The sequence below is a fragment of the Chaetodon auriga genome, chromosome 20 (genome assembly GCF_051107435.1).
Source record: "Chaetodon auriga isolate fChaAug3 chromosome 20, fChaAug3.hap1, whole genome shotgun sequence".
Taxonomy (NCBI): domain Eukaryota; kingdom Metazoa; phylum Chordata; class Actinopteri; order Chaetodontiformes; family Chaetodontidae; genus Chaetodon; species Chaetodon auriga.
Window position 1 is genome coordinate 8,091,410 of NC_135093.1, and position 17,527 is coordinate 8,108,936.

The window sequence follows — 17,527 nt, forward strand, 5'->3', positions numbered from 1 at the left end:
ATAGTACAGAAATGATACAAATGATTTGGTATTATATCTAAAAGGAGTGTTTATATGCATAATTTAGCATTTTCCTTTGATCTATGGCCTCTGATTTTTTCAGGTGGGCGTTTTCCCTTCTTTGATTGTTTGATTTAGTTCAAAGTGGTGTCAAAGTTGAATTGCTCCAGGTGATTTCCAGACTCCTGGGTAACAAAGGCAGGGTTTTCTAATGCTATAGCCATCAGCTAAATATCAGCCCACCAAACCAATCTACTTGTCATGCTAAAACACTCTACAGCACAGGTGGATGTGTTATTTCATCCAGCATGTCTGCTGCCTACACGCTGGAGAGGCATTCGCTGCAGTAGCCTAAGGGATACTTCATTGCAACAAGCGGAGAAAAAAACATCTTGCTGTATACTATATCAAATGTGTTTTTACAGGACCTGCGGCCTCAAGGCCTTTGTAAATAAGTAATGATCAACAGATTGGCTGTGGGTTTTGAAGAGCAAGCCTTTGTCAGTTTGCATGATGGGGAGGATTTTCAAAGACTTCGCCTGTCCTCACTGCTTGTGCACAGTTACAGTCAGCTACTGCAGCGATGCTGAAATAGAAAATTTACATAATATGCATGTTTAGCTTCTACTTTATGTCTCTCTCGGCTGTCACTACGCTCCTCCAGAAGACACCTGGCTTTATGTTTCGCGGTCGTGACGTGTGAAGTCTTGTCAAACGTGTCATCTTACTACTAAAGTAGTGAATTATGCTGCTGATCATTTTGAATGTTTGGAAGTGCGCTTACGGAGATGACACTCACGGACGCCTCTACTCTGTGTAATGAAACGCACCGCACAAAAGAAGGAAGCAATCAGCTGTTCAAGCGGAGCTGTCTCCTGTTTCCAGATGTATCAGCGAACTAACACGTCCAGTCTGGAACTTAGCAATGACGACCGCACTGAAATTAACACCATTTCCACAGGCTCCTTGATGGGTCATAAGACACATCTAATTGTGGGATGTCACAACGCGTTCGGTCACATCGGACTGCACCGTGACATACACGTCATGTCTGCTACAGCACTGCTGAGGCAATTGGCAGTGCAGGGTAGTGACAAGCCGTCATGGCTGACAGTGAGCGATAGCTATCCTGGCAGAGCTCTGCCTCACCAGTCATCTCCACAAGGACAAACTGAAGTGACAGGAGCTCCACTGAGTGAGTGGTGAAACATTCGACTTCTGATGAAATATTTAGCCGAGGTGTAAAGCCACTAAATGCTTTCACTCTTATTAGAAGTTGAATTTAAGACTCGAGCACAAGCCGATGAAGTAGAGCACCGCGAGAGTTATGAAAGATGGCTGTCATGGATAAATAGTGCTGAATTTATGGATTTATTTATTTACAGAAGATTTATGAGCATCATTTATCATGCAAAGATGTGAAACATTTTCTGGTTCCGGCTTGTGAAATGTGAGGATCGGCTGCTTTATTCTGTTTTGACATCACTTTAAATTGAGTGTGTTTGGGTTTGGACTGTTGATCGAACAAAAGAGGAAATGTGGAGACGCCACCATGAGCTCTAAGAATAACGTTCTGACATTTCACAGACTATTAATCGTAGAATAAACCAATTAACTGTAAAACACAATCAACAGATGAATCAATAACTAATATCTTCCCTACATGGAAAGTTTTCACCATCTCTTAATTTTTCCAGGCATTTTGCAAGAATCTAGGTGATATTTTCTCTCTAGTGTTTACTCTTACATTTTCAAGTTTTGTATTTTCATGATGCTATTTTACATTCTTTCATCCACAGAATTTAATATGCGCACACACTCTGTCCAAATTAGAATTTCTTTGACAGATGAGATCCTAAGAGGCAGAAAGTGGCAGAAAAGACATTTCCTCCTCCAACTCCTTCCATTTTTGAAAGGACATCCAGGTCTTGCCTAGGGGTATAGAAGCCCAAGGCGGGCTTTTTTGGCTCCGGTCTCTCGGAGCCCGAGGGATGGAAGTTTCGGCTGACACTTTCATGCATACTTAACATGTTACTTTAAGTAGCATTCTTTTAAGTACTCACGTGGATAAAAGAGATGCTCTTCTTACAGGCAGACGACTTGAAGTATTTAAGAGGTTTTGGACAGAGACAGAAGTCTTCTGTCTGAGTTTCAGAAGATAACATCTTCAGTTCTGATCTGACTCTGACAAAGTGCATTAGGTGGAAATAAAGATGTTTTGGGCAGCACACGGCCTCCATAGGGCAGCTAATGGTGCTCGATCACATTGGCTGGGTAGGACTTTCCTTCATCCAGTTTCTATGTTCCCCTTTTGTCTGTGTGGGATTCCACCAACAGTCCAAGGACATACAGTCCAAAGACATGCTGGCGAACTGGAAATCGCAAATTCAGCAATAATTCAATATTATCGTATATTGACTTTCGCTGGAATCGAATTGCGATGATGGTCATTTTGTGTCATCATCTTACTAAATGATGTTGTCTAACTCAGTGATTCCAAGCAGAATGGAATGATTTTGCAGACGTACACAATATATCAACCAGAAAAATATCTGTATTAATGGTGAAAGTGATTTCAGATACATAGCATAGTCGTACCTGCCCGTAGCTGTAAAAGTCTCTTTCTTTCTACTGTATGTAAATGTGTTTACATTGTGATAGACTGGGGAGCTGTTCAGCATATGCTGTGCCTCTCTCATAATGCATGCTGGGATAGACTGTAGCCCCGGCACGGTGACAGATTAGAAATGGTTAGATGGGCAATGCCTTAAATTGGCTGCAGTAGAGCTGCAGGAACTGTACTTTAAGACAGCATGGAACTGCACTTTTAGGCTAAAAGGTAGGAAAATGTAAATGCTTGAAAATGTAAAGTATGGCTCAAGACAATAGCCTCAAATACAGTGTTAACAAAAGCTACACCTCAAAAGAAAATTGCCGTTTTTGACGAGGACTGGAGTAATTTTTGAGAGTAGCACCTGATGTTGGGTACGAATGTGCACTATTTCTACTAGGAGGAAGATATTAGATATGATTTATACATTTTTTTACATGTTTTATTTATATGTATTTTGTTTGTTTTTTTGCAGATTAGTCGACTATTTAATTGTTTGTTTCAGTATCATAAATTTTAATACATCTCTCGGAAATCTGGTAAGAGATCATATCACTCTGACCAGAACAAAGCGTGTTATACCGCAGGTACTCATGTAGGGAGACCACTTTAGTGGTCAGTGTTGGGGAGGATGAAGCTCACCACTGCGCTCAGTGAAATTAGTTTATCTAGTTCTGATGCTCTGTTTAAACATTAATAGGCTTCACTTTGAAAAGCAAATATGATTGGGCAAATTACTGAAATATTTAAAGTCTGGTCTGTTAAAGCTTTTACCACGCAGCACACTACGTCAAAAGCTGTATGCAGTAAGGGGGCGTAATTGCATCTCCGTGCTCATGCCAGTCAACGCAGTGTGTTGCTGCCATCTCCTTCCGCCTGGCTGCCGCTGCTGATGTCACTCTGCTTGATGACATGGCAGTTTTGTTGGCATTTCTGCAGATGGCCTCTGACAGGAATGAGCAAAGGGGGAAAAGGGAAGAAAGCTACTTTTCTGAGGATAACTGATTTGTTTGGAGAGCCCTAAATATTCTGATGGTCTATTGATGAATGTTTTTGACAATTAATGATTGAAATTTGTCTAACTTTTATTTTTCTTTATTCGTGATTATTCTAATTTCTTTATCTCAATTCATTGTATTTAATTTTTGTACTTTTTAATTGAGTTTACTCGTTTTATTGTCATGACTTGTAATCTTAAAATGTTTTAATCTTTATTTAGCCAGACATATAACATCCCAAAGAACAAAGTGTAGTATAAGCCATGCATACAGAAATATCAGTTTAGGCCAATTCTTTTATGATGATTTTACTTTATTAGTCAAGAGCCAAGAGTTCATTTAATCCACATTTACGGTGTCTGATAGTATTTTTTAATTCCCTCCATCCCGTCTTTTTGTTTGATTAGACATGACCCGCTCCTCATCCCGGGAAATGAGCAGATTGAGAGCATGGATGAGAACGTAAAGAAATACGACTCCACGGGGATGTTTCACTGGTGCCCGTCCAAAGACATCGAGAAGGTCATCTTGGTGGGTTCTGCTCCTTTACTCGGCACACGTCATTTGTCCCCGACACTCTTCTCTCCGGTGACAGATGTGTCATGTCACAAAGCACCATCAGAGGTTGACAGGGCACTTAAACACTCTGTAATGAGGTGTTTGACATGTCATTTGCTATATGGGGGCCCTGTACATAGAACATTTCTTGGACTAATACATATGCAATTTTTCATATTACTTTCATAGTCTAATGCAGTCATGAACTGCATGATATATTTTTCTGGGTGAATAGGCAACTGAAAAAAGAGAAAGCCCTAACATTTGCTAGAAAAGGCAGTTTGTCTCATAAACATCTTCTTTTTTTTTTTATCCCTTGCTCTTTCTTTCCTTCACAGACCCGCAGCGAGGCAGCCATGACTGTTCTCAGCGGTCATGTGGTCGTGTGCATATTTGGAGATGTGAAATCAGCATTGATCGGCCTCCGGAACTTTGTCATGCCTCTGAGAGCGAGCAACTTTCACTACCATGAGCTGAAGCACATCGTGTTTGTCGGCTCCCTCGAGTATCTGAAGCGGGAGTGGGAGACTCTTCACAATTTTCCAAAGGTCTCCATTTTACCTGTGAGTACAATGAAATCACCCAACAACCCTGTTTCCTACAAATGACATCAATAAGAAACAAACTTGCATTGCAAACATGTAGCAAACATAATGCTGTTTTTGGCCATGCTAGCAGCATGATGCTAGCATGGCATGTCAAGACCTTTAAGGACTTCTGTTAAATGTAAGAATATCACACTTCTGGATTGAGGACTTTGTCAATGAAGTAATAGATAAATGGACAAAAGCATTTTGTCTGAGATGAGGTTGAGATACATCTCAAGGATGAAAACCACAATTTAAAAGTCACTATTTTCATCTACCTCATATCATGTAGGTGAGATAACAAATTCTCTCCTTCACTTCCTCTCAAAGGGCACACCGTTGAGTCGGGCAGATCTGAGGGCTGTCAACATCAACCTCTGCGACATGTGTGTCATTCTGTCAGCCAATCAGAACAATATTGACGATGCATCACTGCAGGACAAAGAATGCATCTTGGCGTCACTCAACATCAAATCCATGCAGTTTGACGACAGCATCGGGGTCTTGCAGGCTAATTCCCAAGGTAAGGAGCGCCCTATCATAGTTCACTGCACCGCCTGGAAGGGACAGGGCCCTGGCACAGAGAATATCCCTCACTGGGTGCTGCCTGGCTGACCTGGTGTCACTGCGTTTGACAGTAAACCCTACTGACTATTCCTCAGGTTACTGTAACAACTGGTTTCTTCACAAACCTAATTGGTGGCAACAAGCACAGCGCTGGCACAAAAGCCTTACCTGCCTTACACAAATTTACTTTTCAGTATGTGCAACTGTTGTGTAAAAAATATATATAATGTGTATAATTTATGAATATTGCATGTCACAGCTCTCAAAACAGCAACTGAAGCACTCAGTTAGCTGGAGATGGCCTTCAATAATGGTCAGTCTTTGGTACTGAGAGAAATGCTTTTAGAAACCTTTTGACCTGAGGAGGGGGAAAAAAATCCCTGTCAATTTCATTATTTCTCTAATACATGTATGACCTCGCATTTGCCTGAGTCAGCAGTAAGTGATGGATGTCAAAACACGGCCTATGTATAATACATACAGCATCACTGATTTAATGTGCTTACTTGTCAGTCTGAGGAAAGCAAGGAATGTCAAGTCAATTTGAATTCAATCTTGCGTCACTTATTTTCTATTTCATGGCTCCATACTGTACACGCTTTTGTGGGTGTGTGTAAAAGGTTTCCGTCTCCATGCACACACAATCTAAGGGAAACAAAATGAGCAGTATGTCACATCTATTATATATGGACTAATACTGGACTTTGTCAAGAACACAGTAACATCGCACTCAGCAACTTTATGCTTTAGCAATGGCTGGGAAAAGATGAAACAGCCCCGGCGTTTTAGTTCTGCTGATATGCTTCTTTGTAGCCTCTGATGAAGTACTGAATATTTCATTAACAGATGTGCTTTATGTTATGTGTGTGTCCATTCAGGCTTCACACCACCAGGGATGGATAGATCCTCTCCTGAAAACAGCCCAGTCCACGGATTAGTAAGGCAGACTTCTGTCACCACTGGAGCAAATATTCCCATCATAACAGAACTAGGTATGCTGGCTGCTGTATATTTATGTCACTTGATTGATGTGCTAGCTCCAGTGTTGCATGTTTTTTTTTTTTTGTTCAGTTAAGTAGTTGTTAACAGGTCTGAAAACACAATTTCTGCAATTAGATGCTGTCAACACTTGATTAACCGTACTAAAAGTGGAGTATTTCTGTTTTGTTTTTTTTGTCCCTTGTTGACATGCTCCAGTAACTGTTTTTCCTCAACACTTGTCTAGCGCCATTAGCAAAGCCAGGCAAAAAACTGCCTGTGATTTCATTCAGTCAGGATAAAAGCAGTGGGACCAGCATACAAATGATAACTGAGCTGGGTAAGAAGTGCCTCTGTCCTGTACTGCAGTGTTGTAACTGCTGCTGCCTCCATATCAGCTTTCTTTTGATTTCTCTCGCTGCACAAGAGGCTCAATCCATTCCCATGGCATCACTTTGAGCACATTTTACCCTTGGTTCTGGTTGAAATTGCCTGTCTTGTTTTGGCCCCTTATCTCAAAGCAAAATTTTTCCCTTTTATTTTTCTAAGAATTGCGAGGCCTTTGATCCCTCAGAAGTCCTTGTGGCTGTTTTCATAGCATCTTCTGTCGGATCACATTCTCTGGCCCGTGCCCGTCTTTCATCTCAGCCCCGTCGATATGACTGACATTTATTTCTGTCCTCACAGAAGTAGCGGTTCTCCAACTAAATTTTACATCATTACTTTCTTCCAGCTACTGCATGTGTTTCTGTGCTCAAATACATCTTCAAAGAAGGTTCTGGGGCAATGAGATACTTTCATTTGTTTTGACATGCAAGTACAAGTAATTGGAAGTTCTGTCTTGGATTTACAAGACAAACAATGGCATATTGGTGTTACTGATATTAACTTCAGGAGGACTTTGAATCAAGGCCTGAAGCTTTGACAATATGCATGGTGTCATGAGTGTGCATGAATGGCCTGGATATGGAATGTGGCAGAGGCAAGTTGGCCACAAGGCCGAACACAAATACCAGACACGGTTTCACTTCAGCCGCTAAAAAGAAGCTATAATTTTGTCATAATTCGGAAAGAGGAAATTAAACCATACACAGATTTCTAATACAGTCCATATCTGCAGGTGCTGACTGTTGTGCACAACCTCTCCTTTTTTGTGTCCTCCTCTTCATGCGAATCAAGTATTTGCCTGATGTATGCTTAAGCACACAATCCATGCTTTTTCAAATCACAATAATGTCATGAGATCTGGTTTTGTAGTGCAGAAAATGAACACGAGCAATTTATAATAAGTTATGAAATCTATCTACGTGTTTACCCCCATAGTGAATGACTCGAACGTTCAGTTTCTGGACCAGGATGATGACGACGACCCGGACACAGAGTTATACCTCACTCAGCCTTTTGCCTGCGGGACGGCCTTTGCAGTCAGTGTGCTGGATTCCTTAATGAGTGCTGTAAGTCAGAATTGATTTGACTTGCCAACAACATTAGCTTATGATAGACATATAATATCTGATGTGAAATATGCAAGAAATCTTGGGTTTTGATATGAGGACAGGTGTCAGAATACCTCTACCCCCTCCAAAAATGTGGGCACTCTGCTCACGTTAAAACAATACACGACAAGACTGGAACTTGTACTGGGTATGACGGCTTCACTTGTCTGCCTTTCAGTTTGAGAGAGGTTAGAACAAAGCTGCCTTCAAGTGCGCTCCAGTCTAGACAAAGGTAATGCTACCTAATGGACAGCCCTCATCCATCATTTTAGTCAATAGCGCTGTCAGCAGCCGAGGGAGATGTCACTGTGCTGTACAAGCAGAGGGAGACAAGAGACTGCAGTGCAGCGAGAAGGGGCAGACATTTGGACTTTTTAGGATCAACAAAGCAGAAACTTGTTGGGATTAACAAGATAACTTCACTGGGGAAAGTGCATCTGCAGGCTCAATGTACAGTTTGTAAAACAGTTTTTTTTCCACAAATTGTGAGTTATTTAGCTGTAAGAAATCCCTGTACAGCATGAATGCGTGCCTCTCTCTGATGGGACTGAGAGTAACCTGCAGTAATTGGATTCTCCTGTCTTTTCACTCAGTGTGCAAAGCAATGTGACGCAACAGAGCAGGGCTAGATGGCACCATTCGGCCTAGCTGGCACTCTGAGAAGGTTCAGTTGTGACTTTGACAGTGTTTGCTTAAGGATTTATCCCCTCTCTACCTTCATTCCTTCAGACATACTTCAATGATAATATCCTCACCTTAATCCGGACGCTGGTAACAGGCGGGGCGACGCCAGAGCTGGAGGGGCTGCTGGCAGAGGAGAATGCGTTACGGGGCGGCTACAGCACGCCACAGACCCTGGCGAACAGGGACAGGTGTCGTGTGGCACAGCTGGCCTTGTACGACGGGCCCTTCGCCGACCTCGGGGTAAGTGACTGATCTTGTCACCCAGGGGCTAAGCACATCTTTGTCTGATTGGGTTGTGGGAGCTGACTTTAGTGACAGGATTCAGACTAAAAGGGACGGCTGTGATTCAGAGTTCAGATAAGTAACAGAGATTGTGTGTCCAAAAATAGATGAGTTCTGTGACAAAGAAAATTAGAGTTTTAATCCCGTCCAGTCACAACAAATAAGTCTTATGGAAAAAAATCACAGCAATATTATATTTAATATTCATACATTCATACAGTGTGAGATGTCAGCTATGTACCTTATGGACTGCAACGAGAGGGAAAAAAGCTAATTAAGTTGGCTAGCTTGCAAAGTGTTGCTCGATAGCTCTGTCGCTAACGGGACAATAAGTTAATTCAGTTCATTCAAGACCACTGACTCCTGTCTTAAAACCAGGCTCTTGTGGAGCAGTTCATGCTTAGACAGAGGATGATTAAGTAAAACTGGATGGTGCAACATGGCTATTAAGATAAGATAGCTTCCGCCATTTTGGATTTTCTAGCTCTCTGTCATTGCTGCAAAGGTCAGCTCTGTGATGGCAGTTTCCATTGGTCAATGATGGGAATTTATGTGCGCAATGGTACTGAAATGAATGTGGTCGAGGCTTTAGAGTCTTTTGAATAATTTCCATCACTGCCTGTAAATGATTATTTTGATGTATTTTTATATTTATGTCAAGTGTTGCATTTGTTCAAATACAGACTATATATGACAGTTTTTTTTTGTTTGTGCGACTGTCTTGCAGGATGGTGGGTGTTATGGTGACCTGTTTTGTAAAGCCCTGAAAACATACAACATGTTGTGCTTTGGCATCTATCGGTTACGAGACGCACATCTTAACTCTCAAAGCCAGTGTACCAAACGGTGAGTAAAAGCTCTTATGTGTTCAAAAGTGTTCAAAACAGCCACAGAAAAGGCTTAAAAACTACCTTTAACCTCCACTAAATTTAGAACTGCCCTCCCCTCTGCTCCCTCTCTCCTCTAGGTACGTCATTACCAATCCACCATACGCGTTTGAGCTGGTGCCCTCAGACCTGATATTCTGTCTGATGCAGTTTGACCACAACGCTGGCCAGTCTCGAACCAGCCTCTCCCACTCTTCACATTCGTCCCATTCCTCCAGCAAAAAGAGCTCCTCCGTCCACTCTATCCCAACCACCAACCGCGCCAACCGCAACAAAAGCAGGGACTCTCGAGACAAACAAAAGTATGTGCCCCTCTAAAGCTCTCTGACCGTCTTTGTCCGTGAACAGTGCCTGCCAACAGTTGCTGTCCTGTGTGTCCTTTTGCAGGGTCCAAACAGACTGTAACATGTCTGGGTGTCCATGTGTGTATGTTTGTCTGAATGTGTTTGTATGTTTCTTGTATGTCTTAGTTTGCGTCCAACGACCTCATGCAGTAAAGAACAGTGTGGTTTACCCCTTGACCAGGACCACCTCATTGTACAGGGCAAACTAGGCTACCAAAAAGGGCTTCTGTTTTTCTTTGGGCTGCCATACAGTGAGCTTTTTTTTGTATTTTTCTGTCCATCCAGTGGTTGTCATGGTGGCTCTGAATTTTTCCCATCCTGGTACATTTTTATGCAAATAACTAAGTAAACTTTCCAAAGGGTTGTAAGTAATTCTGTTGTTCTTGAGGAGTAGAGTAATTAATTAATTTCAGATCACATTTTGTCATGATAGACTTAGACTTTACTTTAAAAGGTAAATGCAAGCTATCAGAATCAACAGATGACATTTTGTTTACATTAAACTTTGAGACACACACACATGTAGAAGAGGGTTTTTAAGATAAATCCTCTTACTGTCCAATTCACTACTGACTTTGCTTTGATCCAAGCTTTATAAACATAGTTTAAGGGATCATTTGAGTTATTTAGGTTCATCACTGATTTCACTGTAGTGCTCTTACCTGTCCACACAGGTCAGATTGTCTCTTGGTTACGTGTGAAGGACACGCCCCAGGAGCAAAAAAACAAACAAAAAAGAAGCTTTTTTTTTTTTTTTAATACGTGTGATATTGGCCTATAAAATATACAGTACAACAGAACATGTCCCCTCAGAGTTGGTGCTGCCAATTCCAACTGCAAAATTGGCAAGACCTTTAGTTTTACTGATGCTGTGTTTTTGTTAACCCTCACCTCTGTGATAAAGGTCACTGGGTCTTTCCATCTTATAGCATTCCAGGTTTTGCTCTGTTCAAACTTGTTTGCTTTATTTAAGTCAAAGCTGAATCTTATTGTTTTTAATCTGCACTGCAGTTACAACCCAGATTCCAAAAAAGTTGCGCTGTGTAAATCGTAAATAAAAACAGAATGCAATCATGTGCAAACTAGCTGTGTTACTTACAACAGTTCTACAAAGTGTTCCTGAGTCCATGTAGTAATCTCCTTTATCCAATCATGTGTTCACAAAGTGGTGAACCTCGCTCCATCCTCGCTTGTGAATGACTGAGCCTTTCCAGGATGCCCCTTTCATACCCAATCATGATACTATCACCTGTTACCAATGAACCTGTTTACCTGTGGAATGATCCAAACAGGTGTTTTTGGAGCATTCCACAACATTCGCAGTCTTTTGTTGCTCCTGAACCAACTTGTTTGAAATGTGTTGCTGCATCAAATTCAAAATAAGCAGATATTTACAAAAATCAATGAGGTAAAACATATTTACTATACTATCAAAAACGATTAACAAGTTGTCACATTCTGTTTTATGTATGTTTTACACAACCTCCCACCTTTTTTGGAATCGCAGTTGTTCATGTCTTAAAAGTTCATATTATGTCATGTCAATGAAATACTGAGCATCATGTCCTCTAAATGCCTTTTGATTTACATTAACATTCAAATGTTTTACTTAAATGTTATTTGCCACCATGAAGTATTAATTATATCAAGATATTGATGAGTAGAAGCTGTTAAGGTTATTAATAAAGTTGCACCCCGATTATAATTACATTGTGAATCAAATTTCAGTGTTATTTTGTTAAAAACATTTTAAAGCCATTTTAGTGAAACTTTGGCAACCTAACATGTTTATTATTATTTTGTGGACTACCAGTAATTACATTTTTACCAGAAGCTGATAAATGCATTCTGCAAAAAGTGTGTGCTAAAGGTCATGGTTCAAAGAAGCAAACAGAACTGCATCATCAGCAAAAAAACAGACGTCTAGTCCTGAAGTCACCAAAGCGAACAATCTCAACTTCCCAGCTGTGCCCATTGATTCTCTCTTTGAAAACCCCTAACAAAATCCATAGCATGCTACATCCTTGACAGAGCCCTGAGCAGAACACACTTTGACTTATTGCCAGAAACACAGACACAGCTGTCACTCCAGATGTACAAGGACTTAATGCTTCGTAGAACAAGCCACAGCACCTCATAATCAGCGCACCCACAAGTCACCAAGAGGGAAGCATTCTTCAGACTTCTCCAAATCCACAAAATAGATGCAGACTGAATGGGCAAGCTCCCATGACCATTCCTGTATTGCTGCAAGAGTAAAGAGTTTGTCTGTTGTTCCATGAGCAGGGAGGACTCCACCGTGATCAGAACCTCCCAGCCAGCATACTGGCATATGTTTCCCTTGGGAGGCTGAGCAGTGTGATGCCCAAATAACTTGAGCACACCTTCAAGTAACCTCATTCAAAAGGGCAACTATCATCCATCTGCCAAACCATAGGCACTGTCGAAGACTGCCACATGACACTGAAGAGGTGCATTCAGAATCTTCTCCTAGCCTCTCAATGCCTGTCTGTTGATCCAGGAATCCCCTGAGCCAACCAAGCCAGAAAAACCTCCTTTACCACTGGTGTACAATGGCAGGCTCTGTAACAGGCACCAGTGACATTCTGGACACGATTCTGCAATGGAGACTTTGCGGAAAGGAACTTAAAAGATCCCAGTTCCCAGTTCATCATCACTTTGCATTTGGGTTTACCGCGTCTGTCTGGCATCCCCCCATGTCCATCTCATAACTCTCAGTGGAAGGTGGTGACCAGTAAACAGCTCTGCTCCTCTCCTCACCTGAGCATCTAAGACATACAGCATCTGACTGAATGATATGACTTCAAGTCGATGATTGATCTTTGTTCTGGAACCATGTACTATTACCACTCAGTACTCAAATGTGTTTTATTATGTACAGTGTATGGCTAGCATAGAGGTCCAATAACAAAGCACTACCCAGGTTTAGATCAGGTAGGCGGATCCTCACAATAACTCCTTCAGGTTTCCAAGCTCAGCTACTCATCAAGTCTTCAGGTGGCACCCTATGTAGGACCTGAATCAGAGATTTCAAGAAGTACATTTGCTATACAGACACAAACACACAAAGCATAGTTTGAGCCTTCATCTTTGCAGAATGCAGTCATATTGAGGCAACTGTGTCATTTTCTTGGAAAACTCCAATACAACAGTGCTCAGCTGGAGGTTCATGTGCATCACCAAGCCCAACGGGTGCCTCTAAACGTGGACAATTCAAGAATCCAACTGCTAACCAGGAGCAAGGCATTTTGACTATGGTTGGCAATACAGCAACATGACAAATTTAAATGACCATAACACATTATATTGTACAAGGAGCCATAGTATTCTGAGACTGTGAATTAATAAGCATTATTGTCTGTCATGGTGTACATTTTGATAAGAAATATCTAAACATTTTGTATTGTTTACACATTTAGAGGGTTTTGCAGAATTGGCACAGGTATGCAACCTCCAAGCACTTTTTTTAATCTAATATTCTTGCTATGGGAAAATATTCACATTCAAATATTCTTTGATTGTTCATTCAAAAGATGAATGAGCACATGTTACATTTTCACAGCTGCTGAATGAATACTACAAGCATTATGGTTAGTAATCTGTGCCCATTTGAAATAAAAAAAAAACATTCAGCTGCATAAATTCATTCATATTGCACATTTTACAGAAATTATTTATTTTCTACATGAAATTGCTGAGCCCTCTTGTTTTGTGCTGATCAAAGTACATTATATAACACATTTGGTATGTTAACTGCATGCTGGCCATTGGGTTCAAACATAGACAACATCATCCTTCCAATTGCTTTGGCAACAGGCATGGATTCAGTACGGCTGCTTGACACATGCTACAGTGGCTAGATGCATAGTAATGGCACCCAAAGACTTTCTGACATGATACACGTTCTGTTTTTCTTTCATTTTGTTGAGTCGTTGATTGCACCCTACTGTTTAACCTACTCTACATCCACATGTAATGAGAGCATCTGCTGTTTTTATACCTCTGATCACCATGCTGTGCAGTTTCTGTTATTAATGGTCATATTAGTATTTTCCCATTTAGCTTACATTTAGTGTACTACTCTCTTTTTCCAAAGTGCAACAAGGATGAATAGAGTGGGCCAAGGTATGGAAGTGAATGATTATGCATGATGTTAAATAATGCATTGAATACGGTCATGTCCTTGCTGACATTTTGCCCTCTGAATGAAAGCCAAGTAGTTTAGTGTTTCCAAACGATTGCATCAGGACCGCATGGTTATGACCTATGCAGTGCATCTCACTTTAGGTCTGACTGTAGAATGTGTGATTGCAACTGAATGGTTTGATGCTACTTCATATTATTCTGTATCAAGTGATGTTTGATGTTTTGTTATTGGCAACGTGTTTCTACTGGCATATGTGTTAATGTACTGTAGTACCACAGCCTTAAGTCATGTTGATGAAAATGCATGACCATGGCCATTGCCAAGTGGATGAATCACCAGCCATATATTATGCTAGACCATCTATTTCCTTCAATAAGAAAAGAAAGTTGCATCAAGCCAAAGCCTGAAGCCCCACAAAAAGATTAAAAACAAAAACTTTGACAGTATGAATTGTGAAGGTGAAAGTATTAACGTCTAATTTGGTACAGGGAAGTATGAAAATAGATTTTGTTTAACTGGTGATCTGCATGTTTGCTGACCCAACAAAAAGGCATGCTTCAATGGCAGTATGGTATATATGAAAAACCTGAGATGAGTCGCATTACAGAGGGGAAACCTGGGACTATGGGACATTGAGTGATACTTACCTGCCATTAAAAACCCCATCTTAGAGCACATTTTCATCATGTCAGAATTTCTTTCTACAAAAACAGTTGTTTATTTTATAATACGCAATGTCCTCCCAATGTTCTGTGTGCACTTGAAAACCAAACACTGAAATTGTAATTGACGTCCATGTGGCATTAACTGTCTCATGTCCCTCCTCTTTGTCTCTATATGATTTTGGCTCTTTCTCAGAAAAGACATGGTTTACAGATGAGCCAGAGAATACGCACCTGAGGACCATTCAGATCAAGCCTGTGAATACTCTCGCCGTCAACCAAGTCAGTCAATATAAATCCACAAGCAGCTTGATTCCACCCATCAGAGAAGCAGAGGACGAGTGCTGAGCTCCAGACCCACACCGACACCTGAACGCTCGGACTCCCAGAAGACTTGGCGTGTAGGTGTCAGACTGGGACTCGGGGTGTCTTCTCATCTGCAAACAGAATCATCAATTGACGTTAGAAGAGACAAACCACACTGCTTTCCTCATTCACCTCTGCAACAAGCTTACTGTACAAGCAGATTTAGAGTCATACATGAAATACACATGAAGACAATCGTAGTCAAATGTCGCAGCCACTCAAATATTAGTTTGTGCAGCTAATCTTTAGTGGTGACCAGACTCCATGATTATTTTTTTTTTTTTTTTTGCATTTTGGGGAATGAGGGTCACTTGAAGCAAGGAGGGGATTATTATAACTGGATCAAGTTTTGCAATTGTAAAAGTTGCCTTTTTAGCTGTTGATGAACAACTACTACTACTGCATTTACTTTACCCAGTGTTGCAGAGTTATTCTGTACAGTATGTTAAAAATGTGTATTTTACATCCAGCTGCGATCCCACCACAATGGCATTGTTAGTGACTGACTCTCAGTGATTTCTTTGCCATTTGGAGCTAATTCACAACATTTGTGACAGTTAAGATGGCCAGTGTCCATGTGTAAATGGCATTTGGCTCCAGCCTTATCTCTATCCAATTATATTTGTCTTATCTTTGCCTTTTTGAGTCGTTTGTTATAAATGTTTTCATGTTGCTGTTTGGTTGCAATGTCCAAAACCCCAGAAATCTTATTAAGTAAGGCTGTTAAGTGTCTGCAGAGTTTCTCCAGGGCTAAAACGTTAGGATTGTTGTTTTATTTTAATTCTTTTTTTGCCAACAGCCAAATATGATAGAGCTGTTTTGTTGCCGACACTAAAATACAACCAAAAACTCACACAGCTTCTGATTCAGTGACAGAGCTAAAGATGTCATCAGACAGCAAAGCTAATGCCATATGATTAGTCTGTAGGTGAGTTGAATATAAAAGCCACATATCGCATGAAGTGGGCATCTTCAAGTCCTCCTTTGGCTCTAAGCACTGCCTGACACAGGATTGTCTTGGAGGCCATAAGTGCTTGTATGTACTCCATGACCAATCTTAATGCCATAATCAGCCACGTCCATGCTTTTAGAAACTTGAAAAACAGCTCTATCATAAAATATGGTTTTGGCTATTTATATGTTCTGCTGGCAAACCATCTTGGTGATCAATCTCATATTTGATATTTTTATAAAACAATGACCACACATCTAAGGAAGCAGCAATCATGGGTTTCAGTTCATAAGCCCATGAGGCCAGAATGCAGAGCTAAGAGTGGTTATAATCTTGTCTTATTTAAATAATACAACATAGCTATATTGGCACTGTTGTCACTTTACGTCAGAATCAATGAAGGGGAAAGAAAGGTTTTAAAAAAGCAGTCCATAAAATCCTTAATCCACAGTGGATGTGTCACAGTCTCGCCCAGGATGCGTGTTGGATATGAAAAGAGAAAGGTTGTGACATTTTTACTGGCACAGAGAACATCCAGACCGTCCGTCCCTCAGTGCCAGTAATGTGCCAGGCAGTGCTGAAGCCAACGGAGGACTCCAGAAGACCCACTGCTGCGAAAAGAGGCTTCTAGTTGAACTGGATTTAGGCAAAATGTACTTTCCTCTTTGCTTTCCATCTTGCCAGCACGGATTTTTTTAAAAACGAGTCTTTGAATTTCTTAATGTGAGGCTATAATTTCCTGGAGATAACTAGAATCGTAGTAAATAATTTGAAGTCTTAAAACTATTTTTAAATGGCCCATTGTCAATAGCAGAGCCTGATAGCAATTCGTTTTAATGTATCTTCAAATAAATCTGTAAAGCTTAATGTAAAATATTTCTTTCTGGTGTGTTCTTGTTTGACAGATATTCTTGTTTTACAGTACCTGTGGGGTTGACACACATTCGGCATTGCAGTCTAGTTTGTATTATTTTGTGAATTTTCTTTTAGCACATTGACTTGTGGATACAATGACAGTGCTAAGTTGATATTTCTGACTATGTCATAATACCCAATAATAAATACAGTTTATTGTCTTGTACAAATAGGCTTGTACATAAATTGTACATGATTTCATTTTGTATTTTCACAAATTAAAAGCTGATGTATTGTGTTCTACAGTGAGTGTCCTGCCATTTATTTTCTCAGGCCTTACTGGGAAGTTACAACACAGCCGCTCCAGGCCACATTTTACACATTTGTCTATTATCATATCATTCAGGATTGAGCTTAAGGTCCTCCTCCTTGTATACAAAGCCCTTAATGGACTAGGACCAAGCTACATCGCTAACTGCCTCGTTTATTATTTACCTTCAAGAACACTGCTGCTGGTCAACTGCAGGTTTCC

General features: G+C 40.7%; 1 protein-coding gene across 10 annotated transcripts in view; it reads left to right on the forward strand.

Moving 5' to 3' along the window:
- The window catches only part of LOC143338852 (calcium-activated potassium channel subunit alpha-1a), an 80,072-nt gene extending 62,770 nt beyond the window's left edge, over nt 1-17,302 (forward strand). For 3 of the 10 annotated variants that reach the window (XM_076759674.1, XM_076759675.1, XM_076759680.1), the window contains 11 exons: nt 4,017-4,140; nt 4,506-4,730; nt 5,085-5,277; nt 6,200-6,313; nt 6,547-6,639; nt 7,623-7,753; nt 8,525-8,719; nt 9,489-9,607; nt 9,729-9,950; nt 14,110-14,138; nt 15,019-17,302. In XM_076759674.1, coding sequence (XP_076615789.1) covers nt 4,017-4,140; nt 4,506-4,730; nt 5,085-5,277; nt 6,200-6,313; nt 6,547-6,639; nt 7,623-7,753; nt 8,525-8,719; nt 9,489-9,607; nt 9,729-9,950; nt 14,110-14,138; nt 15,019-15,170 — 1,597 coding nt within the window. In that variant the 3' untranslated portion in view covers nt 15,171-17,302. The remainder of the gene's footprint in view (nt 1-4,016; nt 4,141-4,505; nt 4,731-5,084; nt 5,278-6,199; nt 6,314-6,546; nt 6,640-7,622; nt 7,754-8,524; nt 8,720-9,488; nt 9,608-9,728; nt 9,951-14,109; nt 14,139-15,018) is intronic. The other 7 variants (XM_076759676.1, XM_076759677.1, XM_076759682.1 and 4 more) reach the window with 3 other exon arrangements.
- Nucleotides 17,303-17,527: the final 225 nt, after the last annotated feature.